Consider the following 27,945-nt stretch of genomic DNA (forward strand, 5'->3'; position numbering starts at 1 on the left):
CAGGTGAAAAAATGTTGGAGGGGGCACTGGGGAGGGAAAAACCCGTAGTCAAGCTTACCCCCTGATTGTGCACCATACACGGTAGTGCTGACTAATGTCCCGAAGGTTGATCCAAACTCATTTGAAGCCCGTGAAGAGCTGTGTAGCTCTCTAGGTAATAAAGTCATTGCATGGTTAAATAAATACTGTGGGTTCCCCATTGCTTTCTGGAATGATATAGTGTCAGTGCGTAGGGTTGATTGGATTGGCTCCTCAAGAAAATCATGTAGAGGCGACTGTGTTATCGTAAACCTAAGACATCCACAGCACGTTGCAACCACATTGTTAAGGGCAGCCTCCTTACCGGTCACCGAGGATAACTTATGTGTTCGCCCACTGGGGTATTTTTATAATCATCTTAGTGCGACCCCTAGTCCAAGCTCTCATCCTGGCCATCTGACTCCTACCTATCCTACACAAAGGCAGGCTTTCTTTCCTAGGATGCCACAAGAACATCAACTGCCTGTGAATATGGATTCATATTGTTATAACTTGTGTAGGCCTAATCCACAATCTGTTCCAATTCTGCCCTTGTTTAACCGGTTCTCACCGCTATCATCTTTAAGTGACAATGATTGACTGTCTAATACTGAGGGCTTATCAAACCAACACTGTCGAATAATGACCTGGAACATTGCTGGTATTAGGGCCAAAGCCGGGAATGATGAATGGATTAAACTTCTGAAGTCCTTTGATATTCTTGCGTTCCAGGAAACTTGGGACTTAACTGACAGTTTTTCCTTGGATGGTTACACACATTTTTTCGTACCTGCTACCAGTGATGGGGCTGGTAGACCAAAGGGGGGTCTGTTAACTTTGTTTAAAACATCCCTGAAAGGGGTGTTAATTCAACATAACCCAGGCTCTCAAAATTGCATGATAATTGAATTTAGTCCCCCTTCTTTTTCAAATATTTTGTTCATTAATTTTTATAATTCTAGTCCTAATGATGATACTAGGCAGAATTTGGATATTATTGAATCTTTTTTGTCAGTCTATAGAAAAAAGGTAAAAGAGTTTGAAATCATCTTTTTAGGTGATTTTAATATACATCCCTGCAACCAGCCATGCACAAGTCTTTCAGAAGAGGGGCCGCCCCACTCATTATCTACACACTTTGAGCATTCCAACAGGGGTGAGGCACTTGAATCTTACTTGGATGCATGGAATTTGTATGAATCTAGTTGTGGGGAAGTCGATAGTAGAACTCCTACCTTTAAGGGCAATGGCGACGGTACCATTCGATTATATATTTATGTCTTATCAGATTTTAGAGAGGGTGGTTCACTATGGTACTATGGTCTCAGTATTTAGTGACCATAACCCTGTAGTAGTAGAGATTTTGTCAACTGTCTTTTTAAATCAGGGCGGGCCAGGAGGGAATAGAAGTCAAGACGTGGTGTTAAAGGACCAAAGTCGCAGACTGGAGTGGTCTAGCGTTGTCCCTGAGAACGTTCTTCACGCCGTTCTTGATAGCACTGAAAATGATGTGTTAATTTGCTTGGACACAAGGGCATCAAACCCTGAAGTAATGTCTGCTTTTGATAATATTTGTAAATCTATCGACATTACTTTAACAAATAACAAAAAATTGTCCAGGTCCAATGAGAAAAAATGGTTTGATCATGCATGTTCAAGAGATCATACTGATTTGCTCAAGGCCCTTAAAGCGATCCCTAAAGATCGCGCACTAATAACATCATTAAGATCCTTATATAAAAAAGCCATACAAAATAGGAAAAAGGAGATCAGGGAAACTGCCTGGTTACAACTGTCCGATCCTGAGGTTGTTAAAAACAGTGCTGACTTCTGGAGGGTAGTTAACCAGCCTTTCTTTTCAGACAAGGATCAAGCCTCCCTTGAATTAAACATCCCGGATGGTGATTGGATTAATCACTTTGAGGCAATATACTCGAGCAGTTTAGATGATGATCTGTCACTTAGTTTGCCTTTTTCTCAGGAACAGCAGGGCTTTGTTTTTGAGGCCTGGGAAGTTGAAAAGGCCATCGATGAGACCTAAAAAAATAAGGCCCCGGGGCCGGATGGAGTCTCTGCTGACTTTTTCAAAACTGACCCAAAACTCTGGTCGAGGGTGCTGTGTGGGGTTTTTAATGCACTAACCAGGAACAGTATTCCTGTATCCTGGAAGGACTCTGTAATTATTCCCGTCTTTAAGAAGGGCAGTAGGGTTGACCCAGCTTGTTATTGCCCTATATCTCTTATTGATTCCTCAGTAAAAATCATGGGCAGGGTCATCCTACATAGACTCCAGACATGGCTTGACGATAGGGGGGTCCTATCTAATCTTCAATACGGCTTCAGATCTAAACGAGGTACTATGGACCAGTGCCTTAATCTGCAGTTGTTAGTAGACAAATATACCAGGGCAAAAGATGGGTCGTTATATTTAGGGTTCATGGACCTATCTTCGGCCTTTGACCTTGTTAATCGTACTAAACTATGGCACATTTTGGTCGATTTGGGTCTTGACCGGGCACTGGTAAATCTCCTTGCTGATCTCCACTCGGACCTCCAGGCATCTGTTAGGGTTGATTCAGGGGGGCGACGAACTAGTCGTTTTAAATCCAAGAGAGGGGGGAGACAGGGGTGCATTTTGGCACCCCTGCTCTTCACAGTTTACATCAACGCCCTCGAATCTGAACTAAAGACAGCAACACCAGACATACCACGTATCGGGGAGACTTGTGTTCCTGTCCTCCTATACGCGGATGACGCTGTGCTTCTGTCTCGCACAGGGCTCGGGCTTCAGCGGTTATTAGACGCGTTTGGCCTCTTTATGACCTCACTAGATCTTAAAATAAATGCCAAAAAGTCACAAGTGATGATAGTGGGTAAAGGCGCACACTTTAAGAAAGCTAAAACTTTCTACTGTAGTAAAACAGAAGTGCAAAGAGCATCGACATTCCCATATTTGGGGGTCATTTTTGAAGACAAGGGAAGTTGGGGCCCTCAAATAAGAAATCGAAATAGTGCCCTAGTAAGATCATCCTCTGCCATTTTAAGTTTTAGCAGAAGGCTGGGGGCTAGGCCAATTTCAGCCCTTATGGCAATTTACAATGCTAAGTGCCTTTCTGTTGCCACCTATGGCTGCTCCTTATGGGGATACGGACCGATAGACTGTCTTCAAGTTTCAGAAAATAAATTTTTCAGATCAGTCCTGTCTGTGCCCCAGTCTACCCCTTCTTACTCCGTTCATTCTGAGCTTTGGGCCGATTTTATAACGGACAAAATTCGAGTGGCCCCTTTATTCATGTGGCTTAAAATTTGGCTAAATAACGAACTATCTTTAAATCAGGTCATCCTGAAAGATTGTCTCTCACTTGATAATGCCTACAAAATCAAGTGGTTAAATTACATTAAAAATGGCTTCAGCACCCTGGGTAGACCAGACCTCTTTTTCTCACCGGACTCAATAACCCGGAACGATATTGTTAAAGTTAAAAATGACATGCATATGAGGCTGTCCTTAACAAGAGAGGAAAGGGAGCTCACAAAACCATCTGTTAGAGCGCTCCTTTTGGTTGCAAACCCGCCTGGCCCAGAATTTTATCTTACTTTGGTTAATCACCCTTTTCATAGGTTTTTATTAACTCGTTTTCGCCTAAACATGATTCACCTGATATTAGGTCAGTATACTACGTGGTGTAAACCAGATGAATTTTTACCTTGTTCTTGTGATAGTTTTTCTACTCAAGATACAATGCATTTCACCATGTTTTGTGGGCACTTTATAGTCGAAAGGAGGAAACACCTTGTGCCAATTCTTAATAAGACAGGGTTTCTGCAAGTTAGACCAGCACTTCTCTATCTGCAGTTATTAAATAACCCTAGCATTGTCTCTCATGTGGCCAATTATTTAGTGTGTGCGGTGCGCACAAAGAAAAGACTTATGGGGAATGGGTAATTGGTCACATGGTTCTGATGCCTTACACCTTGCACTTTACTGGCTAAAACTGCACTTTATATCAGGAATTAGGCTGTTGGAGGAATGATCATTTTTAAATATTTTATGATGAAATTCTTATGAATTTAGAGATGATCTTAATATTTTTTTATTTGTTGTTGTCTTTGTCTTTTTATAAATACGCCTGTGGGCTTTTTAATATATTTTATATTGTATAATGTCTGTTTTTACTGTTATTGCATATTTCTTTCTGTACCGTGCCTTTTTTTGATATTCATTTATCGAAATAAAGATTTTTGACTGACTGACTGAATATTTATTTTGAAATTGTGGTTGAGAACAATCCTGAAGAAGATATTGTTGACTTGGAATTTATGGATCAGTCTCTGGACCAAGAATTAATTGACTGTGTAGAAAGCATAGAATCATGGAATCAAAATTATAAGGAGATTCCAGATGATCTAATGTTTGAAGTTCTATTACATTTTGAAAATTCACAACAATAATTTTATATTTAATAATTAAAATTTGTTCGAGACATTATTCATTTTTATATATAATTCATGAAATAGTACCAAAATGATTATAATATAAAGTGAGACTTATAGTATACTGTGCAACTTTTTTGTGTTACATAGTAATTTTGCTCATAGTTACTTCCTTTCTCCCACTATATTATCGCCAATGTGTATTTGACATCTCTTTTTCTTCTCCTGCCTCCATGTTGTTTCTGCTTTCCTGACAGACTATGGTATAGATTCCATATACCACAATAACTTCTGTAACAACATGCAAATTATCTACAGAGGAGACGGTGTACATTGAATTTAAGACTCTGCATTGGTACCTACATGTTGGTACTTAAGTCACCCACACAACACAACAACTCTATTCAGAGCTACCCTACCTCTAAGCACTTTAAATTATTATTTTACTGTTTCACTGAGTTTTCCCCATGGTACGTTCCCCCGCGAAAATCGTTTTTTTTTTTTTTTTTTGCCCCGCGGAGCCCTTTTATGGCCCCCACATCAAACCTAGGGGGCTAGGGGGGGTCTACCCTGCCCCCTTTTGGTCATTTCCCCCTTTGTTTTTGCCACCTCTTGTGTCTCGATCCTACCGAGACACAAGATGGCGACCGCTCCGGACTGTTTGGAATGTTGACAGACACCCGAGAGCCAATCAGCTTTCCGCTCGCGAACTCGCGTAGCGCGCTGGTGCGCGCCCTGGTGCGCGTACCGGGGCGCGCTTATAGATATATATATTTTTTTTAACCTAAATTACTCAAAATCCACTGGAGCACATATCTTGAGACATAGCAAAGGCACATCGGGCTACCAGTCCCTACAATTTTGCCAAGTTGGTGGAAATCCATTCAGCCGTTCGAGCTAAAAGTGTGTCCAACCGCCCTATGGAAATTAACATGGGAAAACACGTTTTGGACCCCCCTTTTATCTCGGCCCCCGCTTGACAAATCCCCCCCAAACTTTCAGGGAAGGAGCAGAGCGGAGTGGGCCATCTTCTTTGAGAATTTCGTCCACCGGTGCCAAAGTTATTCTCAATAGAATATTGCGGATTTCCTATGGAAAACAATCCTAACTATAACTACCTACTGGCGACCGCCAGTAGGTAATATATATATATATATTTTCTATCCCTGTACAGATGCTGGTGACACAAAGTTCGCCATTCTGCTTAAAGTTCCACCTATCATGGACACTTTGATGAAAATATTGCCTAGAAGTGCTGTTACTTGTACGATTGGTGGGTATTCAGATCAAATACTTGCGCTATCATCCAGATATTCTATTATTTATTATCTATAATTTCTTTCCCTTCTTCTGCAAGTGATTGACCATTCTGGTCTTTTTATCACATATGCATTTTCTGGTCTGCATGATAAGCATGCGTATTTCTGTGTTTATATTTCATGCTTTAGAATATAGAGACAGGTCTTCTCTTCTTTATCTACATTCTCTGTCTAGCCTTCTATCTTTCTTTTTCTATTTTCACCTTTCTTCCTTCATCTATGCTTTTCTTTTTCCTCTGTTTCAAATAATTGTTGTCTATATTCATGTTTTTATGGTAATACATGTTAAATTATGTACAGCTTTGGTAAAGAAAAGAGTTTGTTAAATGTAACGCATTGGTGATTTGGTAATTATGTACTCATTTGTGTGGTTAGTTATTGTGATATATACAGGGTTTCTGTCTTAATGGTTGTATTATGTATCATTGTTGTTATTATCTTAAGTATGTATAGTTTTGTCTGCATTAAGGGGCCAATTACGATCTTGGTCGGAAGGGCTTCGAATCGGGTTCGGCATTAACAGGTTGGATTAGGAGGCTGAATTTCCATCCGGTTCGTACACGAGTCCGGACGTGGAAGTACGATGCGAACTAACGCGAAATCTCCGTCTGAATCTCCGGGTCCGAACCGCTCCGTACGTCTCGGCTGTAAGCTAACCGTTGCGCGCAATGGAGGCAAATTCCGACCGAGCCAGGACGATGCTCGATTCGGACAGCCGGATTGAGTCGGAGCTTCTGGCTCGCAATATCTCCCGGAGCTGGAATTTGGGGGTCCACATCGGACCCCAAGTTACCCGCAACCTTACGGCTCGGACCAATGGGTCTCCCCAACACAGGCATGTACGGTGCGGATGGCACTGATGTGTACCCACTATAGGGGGCGCACCTATCCGGAACGTACTCATTCAGTCAATGGGAGCCCATGTACGCGTTAATCGACTGGCTCCCATTGACTTCAATGGGAGTCGAACCTAAACGAGTCCGACAGCATATGGCCGCATCATACTTGCTTGGTCGGACTGCAGGAGTCCGGATCGGTCAGAAAACACCCCGGATACGGCTCGGTCGGAGTGATTTCCGACCCAGATTGGAATCGGCCCCCAAGTGTTGCATATATATATATGTATATATATTTGTTAAATTTACAGCCCTGAAGAAGTCCATCTGTCTGCACGATACGCGTCAGCTGTTCTTTTCAATCACTAATGTTTTTTAACACAATTTGAATGAAAGAAGATGTTTGAAGAAAAAATACTATGGACACGTACTTGATCATTTGTTGTGTGTCTGTTTTTTGTTGTGTTTAGTGGTGCACCTTTACGATTGTTTTGAAATGGTTAAAATTCTGTTTTGTATTGCACCATGGCAGTGGGTGCATTAACAGTGTGCACACACATTTGATGGGTGATTTCCACTATATCTATATTATTTTGGGATAGTGGGTCAGGTGCTGGCCTACTGCAGGGTTTACTGTCAACATCTGTCTCATCTTAGTTTATTATGTATTCATTGCATTCACATCATTAAACATCACAGAGTGGTAACGTAATGCCCACAGTTTTTGGGGAATACCTACTTCCACATAAACAGGTGAGATTTCTCATTTAAATTAAGATAGAATACGAGCTACTCTAAAGAGGGATTTCTATAAGTGCCCCCATATTCCTCTCTCAATAGTAAATAGATTTTCTATCATGAAAATGCTTTGGTTCAACACCCAAATGTTACATAAATTCACTTGTCTCTAAAAAAAATATTGGTAACTTTATTGATGCAGGGAAATGAGTAACCAGGAGCTGCAAGGAAAAACGTTCCCTACTGTAGGAAAAAGGTGGTTGGATCTTTCCCAGTTTAGAATGATCTTACTTAGCGGCCTCATCTCAGCTACTGCAATGACTCTTGATACTGGAAATTAATATTTCAATAGAATACAATCCTTGTAAGGGTAATGACAGGGATGTATTGTTTAGAGGGCTCCGCTTGCAAATTTATTAGTCCCGAATAATACAAAAATATTGAATTTCAGACTTATTTGTCAGATATATATACTTTTATGGATTAGTAGAGCTAAAACATAAAGCCGAAGGGAAGACTTCTGGCTGTGGAGCAAACCTGAACTCCCAGAAGGATTGCCTACCATTATACAAAGATGGGCCAAAATGATGTAAGGGAACTTAAAAAATTACAGATTCAAAAATGTTTCCTCATATTAGAAGAAGTTAGACACAAATGTAATATTAATTTCAAAAGTAGTTTCTTCAATTACCTATAGTTGAGAAATTATTTTTCAGGCAGACAGGTTAGTGAGAGGTCAGAAGTCCTTAGGGAGACATTCTGCCGCCCGCCTAGTACCGGTTACATAACAAGAGCTTAGAGGAAATTCATAGCCTGGGAAGTGGGAAACCACAATATATTCAAGGCAGCTTGGGAATCAGATCTAGGCTATCAGTTTTCCAAGAAAGAATGAGGGAAGACAATTGAAGATGATAATGTATTTGCTTTTAAGTTCTAACCTCCGCCATATTCTGCATGTTTCAGTACATGATCTGTACGTAACTTTGAATCAGATTGACACATTACCAGATCTTATTCAATCTACCTGCACAAGATGTTTCAACGAGAATAGGATCTGGAAGTCTATGTTGTGGGACTGTGTAAAGATCATGCCCTTTTGGGAGTCTGTGTTTAAATGGCTGCGGGCAAGAGGACAATATGTTGTAGCCCAGGACCCTGTGTAACATGTTGGGCATGAAGGGGTAGCCTAGTATAAGAGTCTAAAATAAACATGACACTGTATTTCACCTCATTAGTGGCTAGATCTTTCACAGCACAAACATGGAGAAGGACAGCTGCCCCCACAGTTGAAGAATGGATACAGAAAATGAAGACACTGGATCTTGAAGAAATTTAACTCAAGAGACTGGTTTATGCAAAAGATTTGAGAAGCGTTGGTGTCAGCTCAAAGATTGAATCTAAGGATGGACTACTGATGAATGTTTGTTGTCTGAACTGTTAGTTCACACATTTATTACCCTGAACAATATATAATGAAAATTGTTTTTATATTCCTGCTGCAATGAAATGCACTGTAAGATTAATGTAATTCCCAATATAAAAAGATCTGCTGCTTATCCCCATGTATGACTCTGGCCACTATTCCTGGATCCATTTCTCTTCCTCTTGACACCCTTACCACCTCTCCTTCCACTAGGAAAGCCTGACTCCCTTTAACCTGAGGATGCAGCTCCTGTCAACTGCAGCCACTGAGCGACAATGCAAGCACTGAATAAAACAGAATCCACACTTAGAGGCCCATTAGGATGTTGGACGGATTGCCCCCGCCACCGCCAGCCTGGCCGGGGCAATCCGCCCAAAATCCTCATTCGTTCCCCCCCCCGCCATATTAGTATGGCGGGGGGGACCTCGGCGGACGGAAAGATATAATATGGTGGCGGTGTCTATCGGACATATTAGCCATATTAGCATGGGCATGCGGTCTTCACTCTGGAGGTCCCCTGCGGGGCCCCAGAGTGAGGTGTCTATCAGACATATTAGCAATATTCGCATGGGCATGCGGTCTTCACTCTGGAGGCCCCCTGCGGGCCCCCAGAGTGAAGGAGGGGTGCACACGGGGGGTACCTGTGGTACCCCCCACATTTGCATAATACCGCGCGGTGCCTTCCGCTTTTGTTTATGCAACTGCTGAAATGCATTTCTAGCATTGTGGCGGGCGGTGCTGAGAGTACTGCCCGCCGAAAATGGTAGAAATGCAGGATGTGCCCGCCACTGTGGCGGGCACATCCTAATGCCCCCCACGGGACCCCCGCCCTTATGGCGGGCGGTCCCAATCCCCGCTAGGATGACGGGCGGAAAAAGTCCGCTCGTAATCTTAATGGACCCCTTAGCCTCCTTCCTACCCATCCAATGCCCTGAACTAAACAATTGCATTGATTAGACACTGTACAGACTGCGGGCAATTGTGTCCTTCTCTGCGTGCGCTAATTTCCCTGTTCGACAAAGTCAGAGACTTTACCACATCTTCCCAACCCTACTTGCACCAAGCGGGATGGGTTTTCCTAAAACAAGAGCTTACAAAAACCTAAATTCTGTTAAGACAGTCTAAGGCTCAGCTCCTGCCTAGCTCACACTGACATTGACTGTAAACTCCTGTTGTGACCCACCTGGGATATACACAAAGGGTGATGTGTGCAGTATGCACCCCTCGGGGCGGGCTCAGCCGAGGGTATATACAAAGGGGGCCTATGCCACTTGGGCCAGTCCTATGGTATCTCTGTGTTGTGTAAGTTGTATGTTCTCAAATCCAACATCAGGTAGACCTCCCATCATTGGCTCACAACTACCACCCGCAAACAAGCCTTCAGCCTGTCTTCTCATCCTTGGCCTGCCTGTCTGAGGAACACAGAATAATGTTAAAGGGCATGTATATAATTAGCATGCACTGTCAGACTTTAAGTCTCTTTCTCCAGTTCCATCTCCAGCCAGTTATATGTTTTTGGCTAAATTGCCAAAGTACCATTGTAGTGTTTTTGATGCTATGTACAACGCTTCTGTTAGAAAGCTACCCGCTAAATGCATAAAACCAAATTGATATATCATAAGGCACAATCCCAATCTTGCTTCTGGCTTTGCTTGCTTTTATTCATATGGTTGGTTTATCTTCCATGTGATTGGTTTCACCTGTGAGTTATGAACTCCTGAACTTTTAGATGCGAGTATATTATGGTATGTAATAGACCAGGAGATGACCCACATACCTTGATAAGGCTTGGTGCACCTCTTTGTGCAGGCCCCGCAGCACTTTTTCTCTTCAGGACAGTCGTCATCACTTAGGCAGTCGCTGGGCTCGAAAGGGTAGGTACAGCTTATGGCATCGTATTCTGGGGGACACAAGCCCGCTTTGTCTGTAACAGAAAAAGTTCCAATTAACACAGTGGCAAATATTTACTAATGGCTGCACAGGCGATCGAGTGACGCTGCTCTATTTTGTGTTTTAAAATGATAGGTGTTTGACATGATGTGTTGCGTCACATTGTAATAATAATCCCCAAAAAACGCAGCTTCTCTGTCAGCGGAACAAAAATACATTAAAATCAGTGTTTTTGTCAAAAAAATTGCCAGAGAAATAATTTACTAGAATAGGATTTGAAGCAGGAAAAACCTGCGTGTTTTCTTTTTGTCATTTTCCAAGCAAAGTATTTTGCTTTTGCTGCAAATGAACGTGTCGCAGAAGAAGTTACCCTGCAAAAGGAGATTGTTTCGAAAAAGCAGACTGAAAAAAATATAAAGGAAAGTTGTTGAAAGTGCAAAATGATTAATGTCACCCAATGACGTAATTGAAAACTAAAAAAACCTCAGAGCCAGACCAAAAGAATGAATAGACGTGTTGATTACGCGTCTGACCCGAGCATCATAGATGAATCTGTTAGATATTTCTGCATGATGCTTCAGTATCTATGAAGAGAGTGCAGGTGAATCCTTTTGCCTGTACGCTGCTGTGTGCAGTGGAGGAAGTATCAAGGATTCTAGTCCCACACAGTCCAGACATGATTTTTATTTGTATTCCCTCTCATATTCGCCTTCTGATAATTAATGTCTTGTGTAAACAGGTACAGTAAGAGAGGGGTATGAAGCCAAAATTAATGTCCCACATAATTGTCAAAGTGACCCTCCTTGCACAACTTGAATATTTACACTCTGTCATAAAATATTAGAGGCCAGAAGAAATTTACGAACAGAAAAACATTAGGTGTGGTTTAGAAGAAACGCAAAACACAATCAAGCATCGCTCAGCCCTTCTCTGGAGCAGCCCCCCACCCCCCCCCCGTGCTGCCACTTTCCAGAAGGGATACAGAATCACGCTCATTTTATATTCATGCAAAACTGAAAACCTCTCATCTCCAGCTCCTGAGATCATGGTGATGTGTTGCGTCTGTCTTTCTGGCGAAAGTATCTCCCTTCCTGATCGGATTCTTTTCCCTGCTCTCGCCTCTACCTAAAGTAGACTTCTTGCTCTAATCTTTATTCTTGTCTTTTTAGCACACTGTGTTTCTGCCTCTTTCTTTAAATGTTTAATCTGTTTCTTCTTTCAGCTTTGACACTGAACCAATCGAGTTCCTTTCCAAAGGCTCTCAACATCTCTCCTAATTTTAGTTGTAAGTTCAGTACAAGTCTTTGTTAGGTATAGGATTAAGGTGCCTCTGAATCCAAGATATGATTCTAAAGTTGTTCTGATTGGTACAAATACCCAATAGATGAATGTAAACTACTACATAAGCATTTCAGCAAATTGCAAAATGTAACCAATAACAAATCGCTATTCGGAAGGGGCATGCTTGGAGTATCTCGTTCAGATCATGATATGTTAAAGTATGTATCAAAGTTTTGCAATCGCAACCGGTCCCAAAATAGTACAATTCTACTGTCACAACAGAGGGCGTGTGTTAGAACTGGTATCCATAGGGTTGTCTTCCTCCAATCTTTTTGCATTTTTCCTCCACGTTTTGCTGCATCTTTTTGTTAGCCTTAGGACTCTGAGCATTTTACCACTGCTTTGGTAAAGTGATCAGTGATGCAGTGCATGTGTTTTTTCCCTAAACGTGTGTAATTGGTGTCTACCTGATTGACATATTTAATTTACTTGTAAGTCCCTTGTAAAGTGGTATACCATAAACACAAGCATTAAATGCTACTAGTGTGCTGCACCACAGATTGTGCCACACCCAAGAGTAGCCTTTCAAACGTGTCTCACGCCTGTCACTGCAAGACCTGTGTATACAGTTTACTGCCACTTTGACTTGTCATTTAGAACTACTTTACAAACCTTAAACTCCTGTTTTATTGCATATGTCATCCCTAATGTAGGCTCTAGGTAGCCCTAAGGGCAGAATGCAATGTAGGTAAAAGGCAGGACATGTATTGTTATGTTTTGCATCTCCTAGTAATGACAAACAGCCCAACTAATTTTTGAGTTGAGGCCTACCCCTCTCATAGGTTAGCATTGGGAATTCCTTTATACACTTTATATCGTAATTCCTGATTAGAGAGGTGTAGTTTTTTCATGTTTCATATCCTTGGAATGGTGATGATACATCCTCCTTACTGGTGAAGTTGGATTTAACATTACTGTTTTCGAAATGCTATTTTTGGAAAATGGTCATTTCTTGGCATTTACTGCTCCTTGTGCCAGTCTCAAATAGACATCTGGGATGGGTCACAGCTACACTTTGTGCATTCCCTCTAGACAGCCATAAACACAAGAAGGATAGGTGTGTCTGAGTACCCATCTACATACATCTGCATTCTGATGGCCTTCCCGGGCAAGGTGGAATAGAGGGGCTAACAATTCACTTCAAGAAGTAAGGCCCTGTCCTCAAAGGGCTGATTTGGCTTCTACTAGGCACCCTGTCAGACAGGGCTGAACAGAAGGGGGGCTCTGCATTTTCTGAGAGCTGCTTTGCAGTCACCCCTCACATCAAAGGCCCTTTTGGGTATGAGTAAAGGGCCTCTGACCCTCTCAAATCAGACATTACTATACTTGTATCTGAAACTCTGCCAGAGGAGCTGCTGTGCTGCTTAAAGGACTAAACTGGACTGCTGACATGAAAGGTCTGCTTTTCTGTTTGTTGCCGTGCTGCCTGTTGATCCCTGATTTTGCTGAAGAAGAGCTGGGCTCTGTCTTCCTTCAAAGTGCTCTCCAAGGGCTTTCCTCCTGGTGTTTGAGACTCAGGGAAATCAAAGTTGCTACTACTGCTCCTTTGTTTGGCTCACTAAGTGGTCCAGATACTTGCTACCCAGATTTCGACCCATCTCTTGTCTGTGGGTGGCAGACCCAGCGCATCTATCCAGTTGGGGGAGTACTAATCGGCGCATCGCATCGGAAGCAGTGCTTTGCCTCCCTTCGTGCAGCGTATCACCACTGCTGCACCTTGATAAAATCAACATATCTCCTTGACTGCGTGGAAAACCAGGCACAGCGCTTGATACCAATCAACCATGGCTCCCATATACAGGACCATCGTCTCGCCATCACCACATGGAGAAGAGCGATGTGTTAATATTGAGAAAGTCAATGTTGATATGAATAACAATACATTTAGGTATCAAAACAAAGATTGCATCTTTATTAATAACTTCACCTGTTGTGAAATACACATCAACCCTGACTCAGAAATACTTAAACCAAGGCCACTGATTGACATGTCACAGGTCAGGAAAAACGTAGCCGTCAGGCAAACACACAAACAGAAAATCCCAGATCCATCCCACAGATAGGCACAGTGACATCACAATGGTCCAGGGAGACTGGCCCCAATAAAGCACACAAGGCCAGAGGTGTACGGCGGTCCCAAAAAACCATCAAGTCAGATGCCAAATAAGTTAGGAACATATAGACAACAAGGACACAGCACACACAGTACATGCAGTGATCACTTACTCGCCATGCCGGACATCTGGACACGTTCTCCACTGGCTGCATTCTGGCCACACAAGGTTGAGACCAACCTGGATTTGCCATCCAATAACTTACTAACCATAGGCAATGAACTCTGCTCCGCTAGCGGAGATATGCTAACTACGCATTACATTAAAAGCACTGAATTCATGCAAAAACTCAGACTACATGTAGCGGAGTTAGTTACTGCACCCACAATCCTTTGATAATACAACTTTACCTTTACATGGTAGAAAGCATATAACTAATTCACAAAAGTGAGCTTTGAAAAATATCAGGCAATGAGAAAGATGATGATTTTGGGGTTCCCCTCTTATCTAGGGGGAACACCAAGCAGATGCCTTGAACACAAAGAGCATATCAGGCTGAACGATTCGGTGGTGGTCCCATCCTCCTGGGACCACCCCAAGCAAAGATATTTTTATTTATTGAAGTTTTGTATAGCGCTAGCTGGACCCGGGGGTATCAGTGCGCTTCACAGCAAATACAGATATGCAGCAAAGGAAAACAAACAACAAGCAGGAAATAGAGTCTGTGCGACAGTAACTAGAGCGCAATAAGGGACGGAGATCTGGAGTGAATCGATCGGCTCTGGGTTCAGAGAGAAAGCGGACTTCCACCGTCAGGCGTGGGGTTCTCCTAAGGCACCAGAGTGTTCAAGGAAGAGGGCTTTGAGTAGCGATTTTGAATTGCGGGAAGGAGGCGGTCATTCTGATATGGGGGGCATGGAGTTCCAAATCCTTGGGGCATTCCCTGCAAAGGATTTATTTGAGGTTTTTTGTTTCTGTGATTTCAGAGGGATGAGTAGTAGTGTGTTGGAGATTCTGAGGTTACTGGACTGACCCGCCCTTTTGAGTTTTGAAGCCAGGTATTCCGGTTTGCCTGTATGCAGGGCTTTATGAGTGAGGCAAGCTGTGCGGAAGTTGGCTCATTGGTCAATCGGGAGCCATTTCAGTTCTTTGAGTGCTGGGGAGATGTGGTCAAATTTCTTTGTTCCTGTGACCATTCTTGCTGCTGCGTTGAGGGTGGAGGTGAGAGGTCCCAGGTGCGCCTTGGCAGTTCCAGTCAGCACTGCGATGCCATAGTCTATTCTGGAAAGCACAAGTGCCTGAGTGGCCTGTTTCAGGTCTTTGGAGGGGAGGAAGGGTTTCATTTTGTATAGAAGTTTCAGGTTCAGGAACGCGCTTTTGGCGGTTTTAGAGATGTGTTTGTTCATGTCCAGTTTGGAGTCAAGAGTGATTCCTAGGGATTTTGCGGAGTTCGTTGGTGTTAGAGAGACATTGAGGGCATTTAAGGCTTTGAGCCATTCCACTATTTGTGGGTTTTCATCTTTGTTCGAAAATAGGAGAACTTCAGTTTTTTCTTCATTCAGTTTGAGGTGGTTGGCTGTGAGCCACTGTTGGACCTCCATGAGTGTCGCATTTAGTCTGTGAATGTCTGCTATCGAAGTGGTTTTCAAATAGAGTTGTGTGTCATCCGCGTAAAGGTGGAAGGGGATGTTGGAGTTCCTTAGAAGTGAGGTGAAGGGTTCCATGTAGATGTTGAAGAGTTGTGGAGAGAGTACTGACCCTTGAGGGACCCCTCTGCTGACGGGGAGGGGGTCAGATTCGAAGCTGTTGATCTTTATTTTTTGAGTGCGGTTGTTAAGAAAAGAGGAGAACCATTTTAAGACTGTCTTTTCGATGCCCGCTCTCTCTCAGAGGGCATTAAGTAGGAGGGTATAATCCACAGTGTCAAACGCGGCCGAGAGGTCAAGGAGGATGAGAAGGCTACATTGGTTGGAGTCGAGTGACATGTGCAGATCATCTAGGACATTTAGGTTTGCGGTTTCAGTACTGCAGCCCTTCCTGAACCCTGACTGGTGAGGGTCCAATAGATTAGAATTCTTAAGATGTTGGGTTAATTGTGAAAGCACGCATCTTTCAAGAATTTGGGCTAGGAACGGAAGGTTCGAGACCGGGCGGAAGTTGTTCAAGGCCAGGTTTTTTTTGAAGTGGTGTGACTTGACCAAGTTTGAGACAGTCGGGGATGAAGCCCTCGTTCAAGTAGCTGTTGATGATCTCGGCCCAGATAGGGGCTAGAGTGAGCTTCAAATCCTTTGTCAGTTTCAAGGGTAGTTGATCGAGGGAGTGAGATGAGGGTTTAGCGGCGGCGATAAGATTGCTTATCATTTCTTCCTTGATCGGCTGGAAGGATGACCAGTGGATAGACGGGGTTACTGGGGGGTTGTGGTTGGGTGTAGGACTCGTGCTGAATGAGCGATCAATTTTGGTGATTTTTTCATTGAAAAAACTTGCAAAGTTTTCGCACAAGGTCTTGGATGCTACTATGTTGGCTGCCTTAGGGATGGAAGTTTGGTTCCTAATGATGTAGAAGAGTTCTTTGGGGCCATTTATTGCATTGTCTACGGGCGGAGCAGAAGAAGGATGACTTTTTGATTTTGATGTGGGTATAATAGATTTTGCGAGCTGTCTTGAGTTGGTCCCGATGGAGGGCGGTGGGGTTGGTCCTCCAGGTTCTTTCCAGGGATCTTAGATGTCTTCTTTCCTCATTAATGTCTGACGAGAACCAAGACCTAGAGGGGATGCTTCTGGGTTTTTTTTGTTTCAGAGGTGCCAGTTGATCCAGGGCGAGCTCCAGGTTGGAATGGTAGAGCGAGGTGAGATCCGAGGTTGAGAGGGACTTCGTTGTGTACGGGAGGAGTGTGCTGAGACCTTCTTCTAGCTTGTCACGGGGGATTCTGGAAGTGTTCCTAACCCACTTAGGGGGGGCTTGGGTGGGTGGGAGGGATAGGGCCGGCTGAATAATATGAAAGAGAATGATGTGGTGGTCTGACCAGTCCACTGGGATGATGTGATCAATCGAGATTGCATTTTTGTTCGCAATGATGGCATCCAGGGTCGCTCCTCTGTAGTGCGTTTCCTCTGAGCAGTGTTGGATCAGATCGTTGTCTTGCAGAAGGGTGTTGAGAGATTGAATCAGCGGGTTATTGGATTCGTTCCATCTGAGGTTGAGTTTGCCTAGAATTAAACTGTTGTCGCTGTTAAGTGCTGATTGGGTGATGAGATCCGACAGCTGAGTTCTAAATTCGTTGGAATTGCCTGGGGGGTGGTATAGGAGATGGCATTGACGTGAGCTCTGACAGTGAGATTTGATGTTGACCGACAGGCCTTCAAAGGAACTGTACAGGCAGGAGGGAGCTTCGGAGAAGGAGAGGTCATTTTTGTGGATAAGAACAATAGTTACTTACCTGTAATCTGTGGTTCTCCAGTATTGGTGTCTTTCATAGATTCACATGCAACCCGCCCACCTCCCCTCAGAGGCTCTTTAGGCTAGGATGTTATTAGCTACACTCCTGTGCGAGAAAATCTGAGAGCCTGAGCCTCTGGGGAGAACATTCTGGTGGGTGCTGTCGCCTGATTGGCTGTAGTTTGGACTATACAAAATGACTAGGATAGTCATGAGTGTGGATGTTTTTTCTACTGTAGCTTGGGCTACTTTACTTCCTGGTTTGGAATTACTGGTTTTACCAATGTTATTATAGCATATTATTGCTTTTCTATATACCGTGGGACTCCCACTCCGACGACGGGGAATGATTCAGGCATGTGAATCTATGAAAGACACCCTAATACTGGAGAATTGCTATGCCCCCAACTTTGTGTAGGGGCCTGTCCTTGCGGATGATTGAGAAACCGGGTGGGACCAGCATGTCTAGAATGGGGAGGGATAGGGCCAACTAAAGGCCAACTAAAGGCCCAGCAAAGCATTATGGGGCACGATTCTAGAGTGCAGTGAATATTATTGTAGTATTAGCTCTCAGCTGAGCCAGGAGAACTGCTGCCCGTGAGGAATATTTTGATATTGGATACTACAATATTCACTGCACTCTAGAATCTCGTCCTATAATGCTTTGCAGGGCCTTTGGCTGGGATTGTATTTTTGCACAGAACTGTGCTTTGGGTGGTCCAGGAGGATGGGACCACCACCAAACGTTCAGCATGATGTGCTCTTTGTGTTCAAGGCATCCGCTAGGTTCTCTCCCTAGGTTAGGGAGGACCCCAAAATCATTACCTCTCTCACTGCTAGTTATATTTTATTTTTACTTTTGTGAAATGACGATATGCATTTTAACATGTAAAGAAAGAGTTACTTGTTGTTTTACTAAAGGTATGTGAGGTTTCTGTTTTTATAATTGGGATGAGATGAGAAGGGTTTAACGTAGTTGGTTATAGAGATTTGCTAACCACAACTACAAAAGCACGGAATTCATGCCAAAACTCTGGAGTTAGCTACTGCACCCAAAACCCTTTGATAAAACAACTTAACCTTTACATCCTGAAAAGCATATAACTCATTCTCAAAAGTGAGCTTTGAAAAATATCAGGCGATGATTTTGGGGTCCCAAATCTGGGCAGAAAGGGGGGGGGACAGAAAGCCGAATGGAAACCAGGGATTTTTTGGGGCAGTTACAATTAGGGGTGGGGCTGCCCAAAACAGGCCTGTAAATGCCCCCACACCCCTGTAAAAATTACAGCCTTTCTGTCTCCTCTGGCGGGCAGATGGGGGCTGTAGCCCCCAATCTGCCCCACTGTGGAGGAGCAAAAAGCCCACTAGACGCCAGAGATTTTTTTGCCAATTTGAATCAGTGGTGGGGGCTTCCCAAAACGGGCATGCCAATGCCCCCACCCCGCCCGCAAGCCCGCTAGAAACCAGCAATTCTTTTTTTATTCATGTAGGGACGGGCTGCCCAAAATGGGCATGACAATACCTACAACCCCCAGAGAAATTCCAGTATGGGGGGCAGATGGGGCCAGTGTCCCCTGATCTCCCCCGCCCGGGGTGGCAGAAAGCCCACTAGGCGCAAGAGATTATGCTGGCTTTTTGTATCTGTGGGGGTGACATGACTTTGAAGTCTGGGAATGGATTCCCTGTTGTCAGTATGACATCTTCACAGTTCCTTGGCTCATTAAAACACACTGAAGTGCTTTGTTCCGGATGGCTAAGAATACTGCTTATTTTGGAGTCTCTGTTGATCAGACTTCTTTACTTTCTGGCACTTTACATCTCTTAGTCAGAAGAAATAGGGCAGAGACTTCTTGGACATGGGAGAATTGTACAATTCCTTCTGCATTACATGGTGGTACAGATGCATCAAAGCATAGAGTAATATTTCATGACTTTTCAATATGTGGCGTGCTTGAAGGAGAGAGAGCAAACAAGGGATCAGGATTTTGTTCCTTCTCAGTGAGGAGGTTGGCTTCAGTCGCAGAAGTTAGACCAAAAGCATAGACTGAGTTAGAGAATGTTGTCACATCAGGGATTATGTTGGGCACTGGTTCAGGTTTTGTCTGCATGTCAATGGCCAGTGTGTGTGATACCCCCAGTGTGGAACTGACCTCACTACCAGGAAAAGAAAGCAAAGAGATGTTTTGTGCCTTGCCTGGAATTTGGGATTCCCCAAAACTGGAGGAAACATCTCAGATGTAGCACCTAGATGTAATTTGTCACTACAATACAACAAATCAGAGGAGGTAGAAATTACAGAATTCAAACAAACACTTTCATTACCTTGACTACGAGACAAGGTACTATGTTTTTTTAATGGGTTCTGAGTGATCTGCCACTGTATTGGTCACACAATCCCTGGATCAGCTCTGAGGGGAACGCAAAAGAGAGCACAAAGCTTCATTCTCCATTACTAAGGAGGCTAACATAGAGGTGGAAAAGTTGTTTTCTACAGGGGTTTTAGATTCCCACTTGAACTCTGGGTTAAATAATTTTAACAGAGTGTTTAACATTTTATTCTCTCGTTGTAATTCAAGAATCTTAGAAATACTTATATCCTGTGAAGACTGCAGATCTTTCTCTAAAAGGACAGTGGTAGACTTGGCAACTTCACAACAAGCAACAGAGTTATACCTTGGATTTTGTTCAAAGTGGCTATTAGCCGTCTCTGTTATAGTAGGTCTTTTCTCTCTTTTGTTCAACTGATGGTTTTCTTTGAATCTGGCATTTAACAAGGTCCCTTCACTATCTGGGAATATGATCTTTACTGGACTACAAGACTGGGTAACAGTATTTGAACGGAAAACAGAGGTTATGTAATGCAACTGCTCTTTCTTAGATTGTGTGGTTGAACATTGTATTTTACAACCACTGTCAGCAGATATGCGAGCATCAGAATTCTTGTTCAGCAAAGAGAGTATGGCATGATTCTCCTTTTGCAATGCTGTCACAGACATTGAACCTGGATCAGAACAGAAGAGCAAGTCAGGACATATATATAATACAACATTAACAATAAAGGGGAGCATGGGGTAAAGCACTCAGGAGCTCCACACGGTAAGATTGAAGCTCAGTAAGTTTCTCATCCACAATTGCTGTTACAGACACTGACTGCAAATACCCACATATAGGATATGCATGCAAAGGAAGGGTCTGTGGAGCTTATACCTATGGTGATGTTATAAATGCAACTCAAAGACAATACTCACAGTGAAAAAGAAACACCACCTAGGTAGTCAGCTGTGCCCACGGATCCTGGCGATCAAACAGGAACACACAAGGCAGTAACAGCAAGGGGGTAGAACTAAACACAAGCACAATAGACAAGGAGCTAGCAAAAAGTACTTAAGAGGAAAGGAAGGAAATCACAGGGCACACTTGGCAGAAAGGTAACAAACATACAAGGCAACAGAACCAAGACAGTAGAATAGAAAGGCAGAAAACTAGAACTGGAACCAAGGAAATGGGAAGAAAGACAGGGACTGGAAAGGGATATACAGAATGGGAGGCTACAAGGGTATACTAGAAAAGTGCCGGTTGAGCAATCAAGAAAACAAAGTAGCACAGAAGGCAGTGCTGGGGCAGGAACAAGAATTGAGCTAAAGTTCAGGAGCCTAGGTTGCACTGCAGGCAGTGCTGGTTCAGGACAGGGAAATACTATAGGAAAGGAGTCAAGGTAGCACTACAGGTAGTGCTAGCACAGGAATAGGGAATTACTAAAGCTTTAGGAGTCAAAGTAGCACTGCAGGCAGTGCTAGTTCAGGAAGAGGGAATTAGCTACAGCTCAGGAAACAAAGAGTCAAGAGAGCACTGTATAAAGTGCAAATCAGGAACAAGAAAATAGCTGAAGCCCAAGAACAACGAATAACTATAGCTCAGGAACTCAGGAAACAGGGTAGCACTGCAAGTAGTGCTAATTTGGGTACAATGAATAGCTATAGCTCAGGAACTCAGGAAACAAGAGCACTGCAGGCAGTGCTAATTCGGGTACAAGGAATACTTGTAGCTCAGGAACCCAGGACACTAAGTAGCACTGCAAGTAGTGCTAATTCAGGTACAAGGAATAGATATAGCTCAGGAACTCAGGAAACAAGAGCACTGCAGGCAGTGCTAAGTCAGGTGCAAGAAATAGCTGTAGCTCAGGAACTCAGTGCACTAGGTAGCACTGCAAGTATTGCTAATTCAGGTACAAGGAATAGATATAGCTCAGGAACTCAGGAAACAAGGTAGCACTGCAAGCAGTGCTAATTCAGGAGAAGGGAAACTGCTGCAGTTCAGGAACAAGGAATACTAAGGCTCAGGGGTCAAGGTAGCAGTGCAGGCAGTGCTAATTTAGGGACAAGGAGAATAGCAGCAGGTCAGGAACAAGGCATAACTAAAGCTCAAGAAACACTAGAAACAAGAATAGCAAAAGCTCAGGGAGCACTGGAAACCAGGATTGGTCTCACCGGTAAACAGCTACAATGACCAACCTTGGCCTGAAGGGAGCTGGGGCTTAAAAGAGCTCACAGTAATCATGCATCAGGTGTGAGCAGGCTAGCAGCAGCCAGCCACAGGTGAGCTGAATTTCTCCACCCATCCTTGGCCTGTAGGGGTGGAGACAAAGCAGTGAGCAGGGAATTCTGGGTAATGGAGTTTCAGGCATGAGTAGGCTGGCTTAAAGTATAAGCAGGCTGGCTTTCACAAAACCCGGCATGGATTGGGAATGGATGTCAGTTCCCAATAAGTGTTCAAATGGCTGGAAGTCAGGATATACATGCAGGGGAGGGTCTGGAAGCTTATTAGAAGACTAGAAAGTCCCACTATGTGGCCCCCTGGTGATGCACACGAGCGCACAGGGAGCGAATCGAGACACGGAGTAAGTTGAATACCTAGGTATGAGATGTCCCTCTCCCAGTGAATGGAAAGAGCCCATGTGAGGTGCTCCTGTGTGGCCTGCGAAGCCGTCAGGCTTAGTGCTGTGACTTTGTGATATTAATCAGGAAACCTGAAACCGCTCAACCTCCCCAAGGAAGCTCAGAAGGGCCTCCTGGGGGTTATCGAGAGAGACATTAACATTGTCTGAAAATAGCGTGATGAGGTTATCCTCTCCCCCAAAACATTTACCTGTCACTTCTGGATCATCCAGTCCTCTCTGCACAAAAGTCTCCACGTAGAGCACAAATAAGTGAGAGGAAAGGGAACATCCCTGTCATGTGCTGTGTCAAATTGGAAAGCTCTCTAAACTTCTACCATTGACTCTGACAGAAGCCCTCAGTCACTCATACCCACTCAACACCCTACATTGTCTCTTTAGATTAGCCTGACTGCTCTGTGCCAAGCTACCAGAGGGTGAGTACAGGTAATCTCTAAGTGTGTATCTGGCTTACACTGACTAGGATTATGGTGTTCCTGCATGTATACACTGGCAACCAGAAATCCAATTTCTAACATTTGTGATCATCAATGAGGATAGGACTGGGGTTTCTGCAATACCATATAGTAATGCATTGTTCACTAGAACTCTGTATTGAGATAATTTCAAACCTTTTTCAATTCTCCCTAATTGGCCTTCAGCTTTTTTGCTCCTAAACCATGTCCCAAACTGGAAAAGTAGTACCTGGAGCAACTGATTTTGAGGTGCCTAAGTTAGAACCCTACAAAGGGAATCAGCTGAAGGGGTTCTGTAAGGGATTTCACATTTCCATCAAAGGACTCACCAGGAAGATGGAGTTCAAGAAAGCTTTAAGAGCTTGGGAAGAGACCAAAGTTGCTGGGGATGACAATCCAGGGGAGGAGGAGCAAGATATCATAGAGGAGGAGGATGGCCTGAGGTTAAATTCCAATGAGGATTTACCACTTCTTGAAGAAGAAGCCAACAACCTGCAGGAATGGGGGTTGCCCCAGGAAGGAGCAGTCTCTCCTCCAAGAGCATGTCTTCAGAAGAGATGCCAAGCAGGAGGGTGGAAAGGAAACTCAAACGGGGGCTTGCTAAGCTGGAGAAGTAGTAGAAACTTGATTTGGCTGTGAAAAAGTAGGCCTTAGCTGTAAGAAGCTGGCCATGGAGGAAAAGCAAAGTAGCTCAAGAGCGCTGGAGACCACAGCCCTAAACGTGGGGTCCAGCAACATTAAAGGTGGCAGCATACCTGCAGTGTCTTCAGAATACCCAAAGATGTGGTGCCCAGTTATATGGTTGGGGATGACGTGGACAAGTGGTTTGCAGACTATGGAATGGCTTGAAGAGTGCAGAAGGTCCCAGAGGAGATCTGGGATGGTAGTCTATGGAAGAAAATGCCCAATGTGGGGACAGACACTCTTCTTACACTGGAGGTGAGAGATCAGACATGCTACAGGTTCATCCTGGTTCTGGTGGATCACGCCACTAGGTACCCAGAGGCAATCCCTCTGAGAACCATGGCTACACCTGCAGTGGAAATGCCCTGATGGGGATTTTTACCCAGATGGAGTTCCCCAAGCCAGTTGCATCTGACAAGGGCACAAACTTCCTGTCTGTAACAAGCAGTCAAAGTGGAATGAATGTGGACTAACCTACAAGTTCTCTTCTCCTTACCACCCCAGTACAATGGGCTTGTTGTGAGGTTCTACAAGACCCTAAATGCATGATTAGAGGCCTACATGCGACTTTGCGGCATACGTAGGACATCCTCTTACCACGCATGTTCTGGTCAAGGAAGACTGAGAGCAATCTCCCAGGAAACATCCCCAGGACATGGTAAGTTACATACTGCCCTTCAGGATCCAAATGGCTAAATTATGGAACCAAGAATCAAGCAACTTAGAAGTCATTCAAGACGTCATGAAGGAGTGGTATGACAATAATTCTACCTCAGTGGATTTGCAGCGTGGGCAGCAGGTGTGGGTGATTGAGCCTGTGGTGCCCAGGACCCTCCAGGACCACTGGACATGTCCTTATGATGTGACTGAGAAAAAGGATGCAACCACCTACTTGGGGGATCTCAAGACCCCTAGGCAACCTGCAGGAGTTTGGGGTGATAGGTACAATCTGTGGACCGAGGAGAACCCAAGAACTAACAACCAATCTCCCTTCTCCCCTTCCCAGCCAAGTTCATCAAGAAAGCTAACCAAATCAGGTTAAAAAGACATCTGGTGACCCACAACCTTCTGGACTTCCAGAGCCGACATAAGAACAAACCACATCCCCGAGACAGTTCTAGTCGTAGCCATGGAGGACATCAGAATTCTGAAAGACCATGAATAAACAGCAGCCCTCATCCTCCTCCACCTCTCAGCAGCCTACAAAACCGTATTCCACCACACACTGATCAACAGACTCTACCAGAATTGAATTCAAGGAGCAGTCCTTAAGTGGATCGCATCCTACCCCACAGAAAGATTGCAGATGATCATCATGCCTCCCTACTCCTCGCTTCCTACGGACATCACCTACAGTGTACTTCAAGGCTCACCCTCCAGCCCTACCATCTTCAATGTTTACATTACACCCCTACCCAACATCGTCAGGAGCCATGGACTCAACATCATATCCTATGCCGACCATGGGGCTGATGATAGCGAAGAGAGAGATTACCAGGAATTGGAAGGCGCGGCTGGGGCCTACTCCACGGAGGTGGCGGCAGGAGTTTCTGAAATGGGCCTCGGCGGACAGCACGCATAGATACCAGGTAGCGCGCAGGACCCCTAGCCAGACAGCAGCTGACACCGCGACAGCATGGGAAGTAATGGTGCAGGCGCTCAGGGACAGCGTGGCTGACGCACAGGAGGAAACTCCCGGAGGAGAGGGCATGGAGGGAGAGAGTTGAGGCCCCAGGAACGGCAGGGATACGGGGAACATGAGGCTAGCATCCCAGGGTTAGTATTAACGAAGCCTTAGGCGGGGGATGGTGTGCGGGTCGGGGTGGGAGGGGGGGGGTGTTTAGGGGGGGAGTTGGGGTTCAGCGCGTAGTTTGGTAGGATAATAAAAGTGGGCATACACTTAATCCGGACACTAACCACTCCTCTCTACGGAACGTCAGGCATGGAAGTGCAGATACTTTACCGCCGCCCAACCCCCGGGTTGTGGGCCGGAAGGCTGTGTAATGATTGACGAAATGTACTGTATATCTGCTGACATTTAGGTTGCTACTGCTATTCGTTTATTGGTCTGTACAGGTATGTCTACAATAAAAATTATTTAAAAAAAAAAAAAAAATCATATCCTATGCCGACGACACCCAACTCATTGTCTCCCTGACAAATGACCATCAAAGACAGGTTCCAAAGTTGCATGAAGGATGTGGCTGTCTGGATGAGCGACTGCCTCAAACTCAACGCAGACAAAACAGAGCTATTCATCTTCGGCAAAGGCAAGGACACCCTGTGGAGCAACAAATAGTGGCCACCTGAGCTAGGACCTACCCTCAAACCCACCAAACATGCCTGTAACTTTGGCATCATCCTCGACAGCCAGCTATCCATGAAGAAGCAGGTCAGCTCCGTCTCCTTTGCTTGCTTCCTCACCCTCTGAATGCTTAGGAATGTCTTCAGATGGCTCCCACCCAACACCAGGCAAACTGTAACGCAAGCTCTCCTCACCAGCAGACTTGACTACGGAAACTCCCTTGATGTAGGAATCACCACTCAACTCACAAAAAAACTCCAGACCATCTAGAACACAGCAGCGAGACTCATCCTTCACCTCCCCAGACAAACGTACATCATCCCCCAATTCAAGAAACTTCATTGGCTACCAGATGCGAAGAGATGCCGGTTCAAGCTGCTCACCAACGTTTATAAGGCACAACACAATGAAGGACTGGTGTACCTCAACAAATGAGTGAATTTACACTAACCTACCAGTTTCAAGATCCCTCTCCCTAGCGGCTACCTAGCATATCTGCCGGGCAAACAGCGGATGCTGCTCCCTCTCCCACCTGGCGGCTAAGACCTGGAACACCCTTTGCCTGAACCTCAGAGCCTCAGCTTCGCTCCAACAGTTCAGGAAGGACATCAAGACACGATGTTCAAAGACTAGGAACAGGCCGATTGATTCCACAGCCTTACCCCAGAGCACCTCGAAACCCTCACGGGTGAAGCAGCCGAGCTATCCAAATCTTGATTGAGTGATTGATTCCGAGAACTCACCATTAGCCCCTGGTCTAGACCTGTGGGTTTGTTACCAAGCAAGGGATACAGAACTATTGTTGCCCCTTGACTGAGCTGGCTTTGAAGCAGCAGCCAAGGAATGAAATTTGGAGAGCGGAATGCCAAAGTGCATTTGACAGCCTGAAGCAAGCCATGTGCACAGTTCCTGTGCTTTTCCAAGGTGTTCATCATTCAGACAGCTGCCTCAGAGCATGACTTAGAGGAAGTACCATCTCCACTTAATGAGGAGGGTCTAGACCAACATGTAGCCTTCCTCCCCAGGAGATCCTTGCCATAGATCCAAGGTGGAGTGCTATTGAGAGGGAAGTTCATGCACTATAGAAGCTGAGGCCACGCCTGTTTGGCCCTCACTTCCTGATTCAGATGGACCACAGATGCCTTAGGTGGCTCATGCAAATAAGGGGTAGGAATCCAAAACTTTTGAGGTGGTCCATTTCCCTGCAGAGTGTGGATGTAAGATTGAAACCCAGACCAGGGGTAGACCACTCCAGTGCTGATGGCCTATCCAGGTTTTTCCACCTTCGTGAAGAACACTCCCTAGAGACTGGGTAGATCTCCTCACTTTCAGCTGAGGGGACATGTGTTAGACCTGGCATCTTTAAGATGGTCTTCCCCCAATTGTTTTGCTTTTACCTCCTGGTTTGGCTGAATTATTTTTAGCTTCAGGACTCTGAGCACTTTACCACTGATGATCAGTGGTAAGGTGCATGTGCTTAGTCCCTAAACATGTGTGTAAGTGGTGTATACCTGCTTGATATTTAAATTATTTGTAAATCCCACTCAAAGAAGTAGCCTTTCAAACCTGGCTCATGCCTGCCACTGCAAGGCCTTACTGCCACTTCGACTTGACATTTAAAACCATGTGCCAAGCCTTAAACTTCCCTTTTATTATATATAGTTCACTCCTAAGATATGCCCCTGGAAGCCCTAAGGCAGGGTGCTATGCACATAAAAGTAGGACCTGTACTTTTATGTTTTGCATTTCCTGGTAATGCCAAACAGCTAAATTAATTGTTTACTGCTGCGAGGCCTACCCCTCTCATAGGTTAGCACAGTGAAATCCTTAATACACTTTTAAGCTGTAATTCCTGATCAGAAAAGAGTGACTTCTTCATGTTCCTCTCTTTGTAATGGTAATGATAAATCCTCCTTTCTGGTGAAGTTTTATTTAACATAACTCTGTTAGAAAATGCCACTTATAGAAAGTGGATATTTTTCTGCACTTGACAGCCTGTCTCCAATAAATGTATGGGGTGGGTGACAGCTAAATCTATGGAACTGACACATCGCC

The 27,945-nt window shown here is 44.4% G+C and overlaps 1 protein-coding gene across 9 annotated transcripts in view; it reads right to left on the reverse strand.

Moving 5' to 3' along the window:
* Positions 1-27,945, reverse strand: part of LOC144764028 (uncharacterized) — a 1,051,947-nt gene that overhangs the window by 531,640 nt on the left and 492,362 nt on the right. For all 9 annotated transcript variants that reach the window (XM_078650166.1, XM_078650163.1, XM_078650164.1 and 6 more), the window contains one exon: positions 10,546-10,692. In XM_078650166.1, the coding sequence (XP_078506292.1) occupies positions 10,546-10,692 (147 nt within the window). The remainder of the gene's footprint in view (positions 1-10,545; positions 10,693-27,945) is intronic.

Source organism: Lissotriton helveticus, chromosome 6 (genome assembly GCF_964261635.1).
Source record: "Lissotriton helveticus chromosome 6, aLisHel1.1, whole genome shotgun sequence".
Classification (NCBI taxonomy): domain Eukaryota; kingdom Metazoa; phylum Chordata; class Amphibia; order Caudata; family Salamandridae; genus Lissotriton; species Lissotriton helveticus.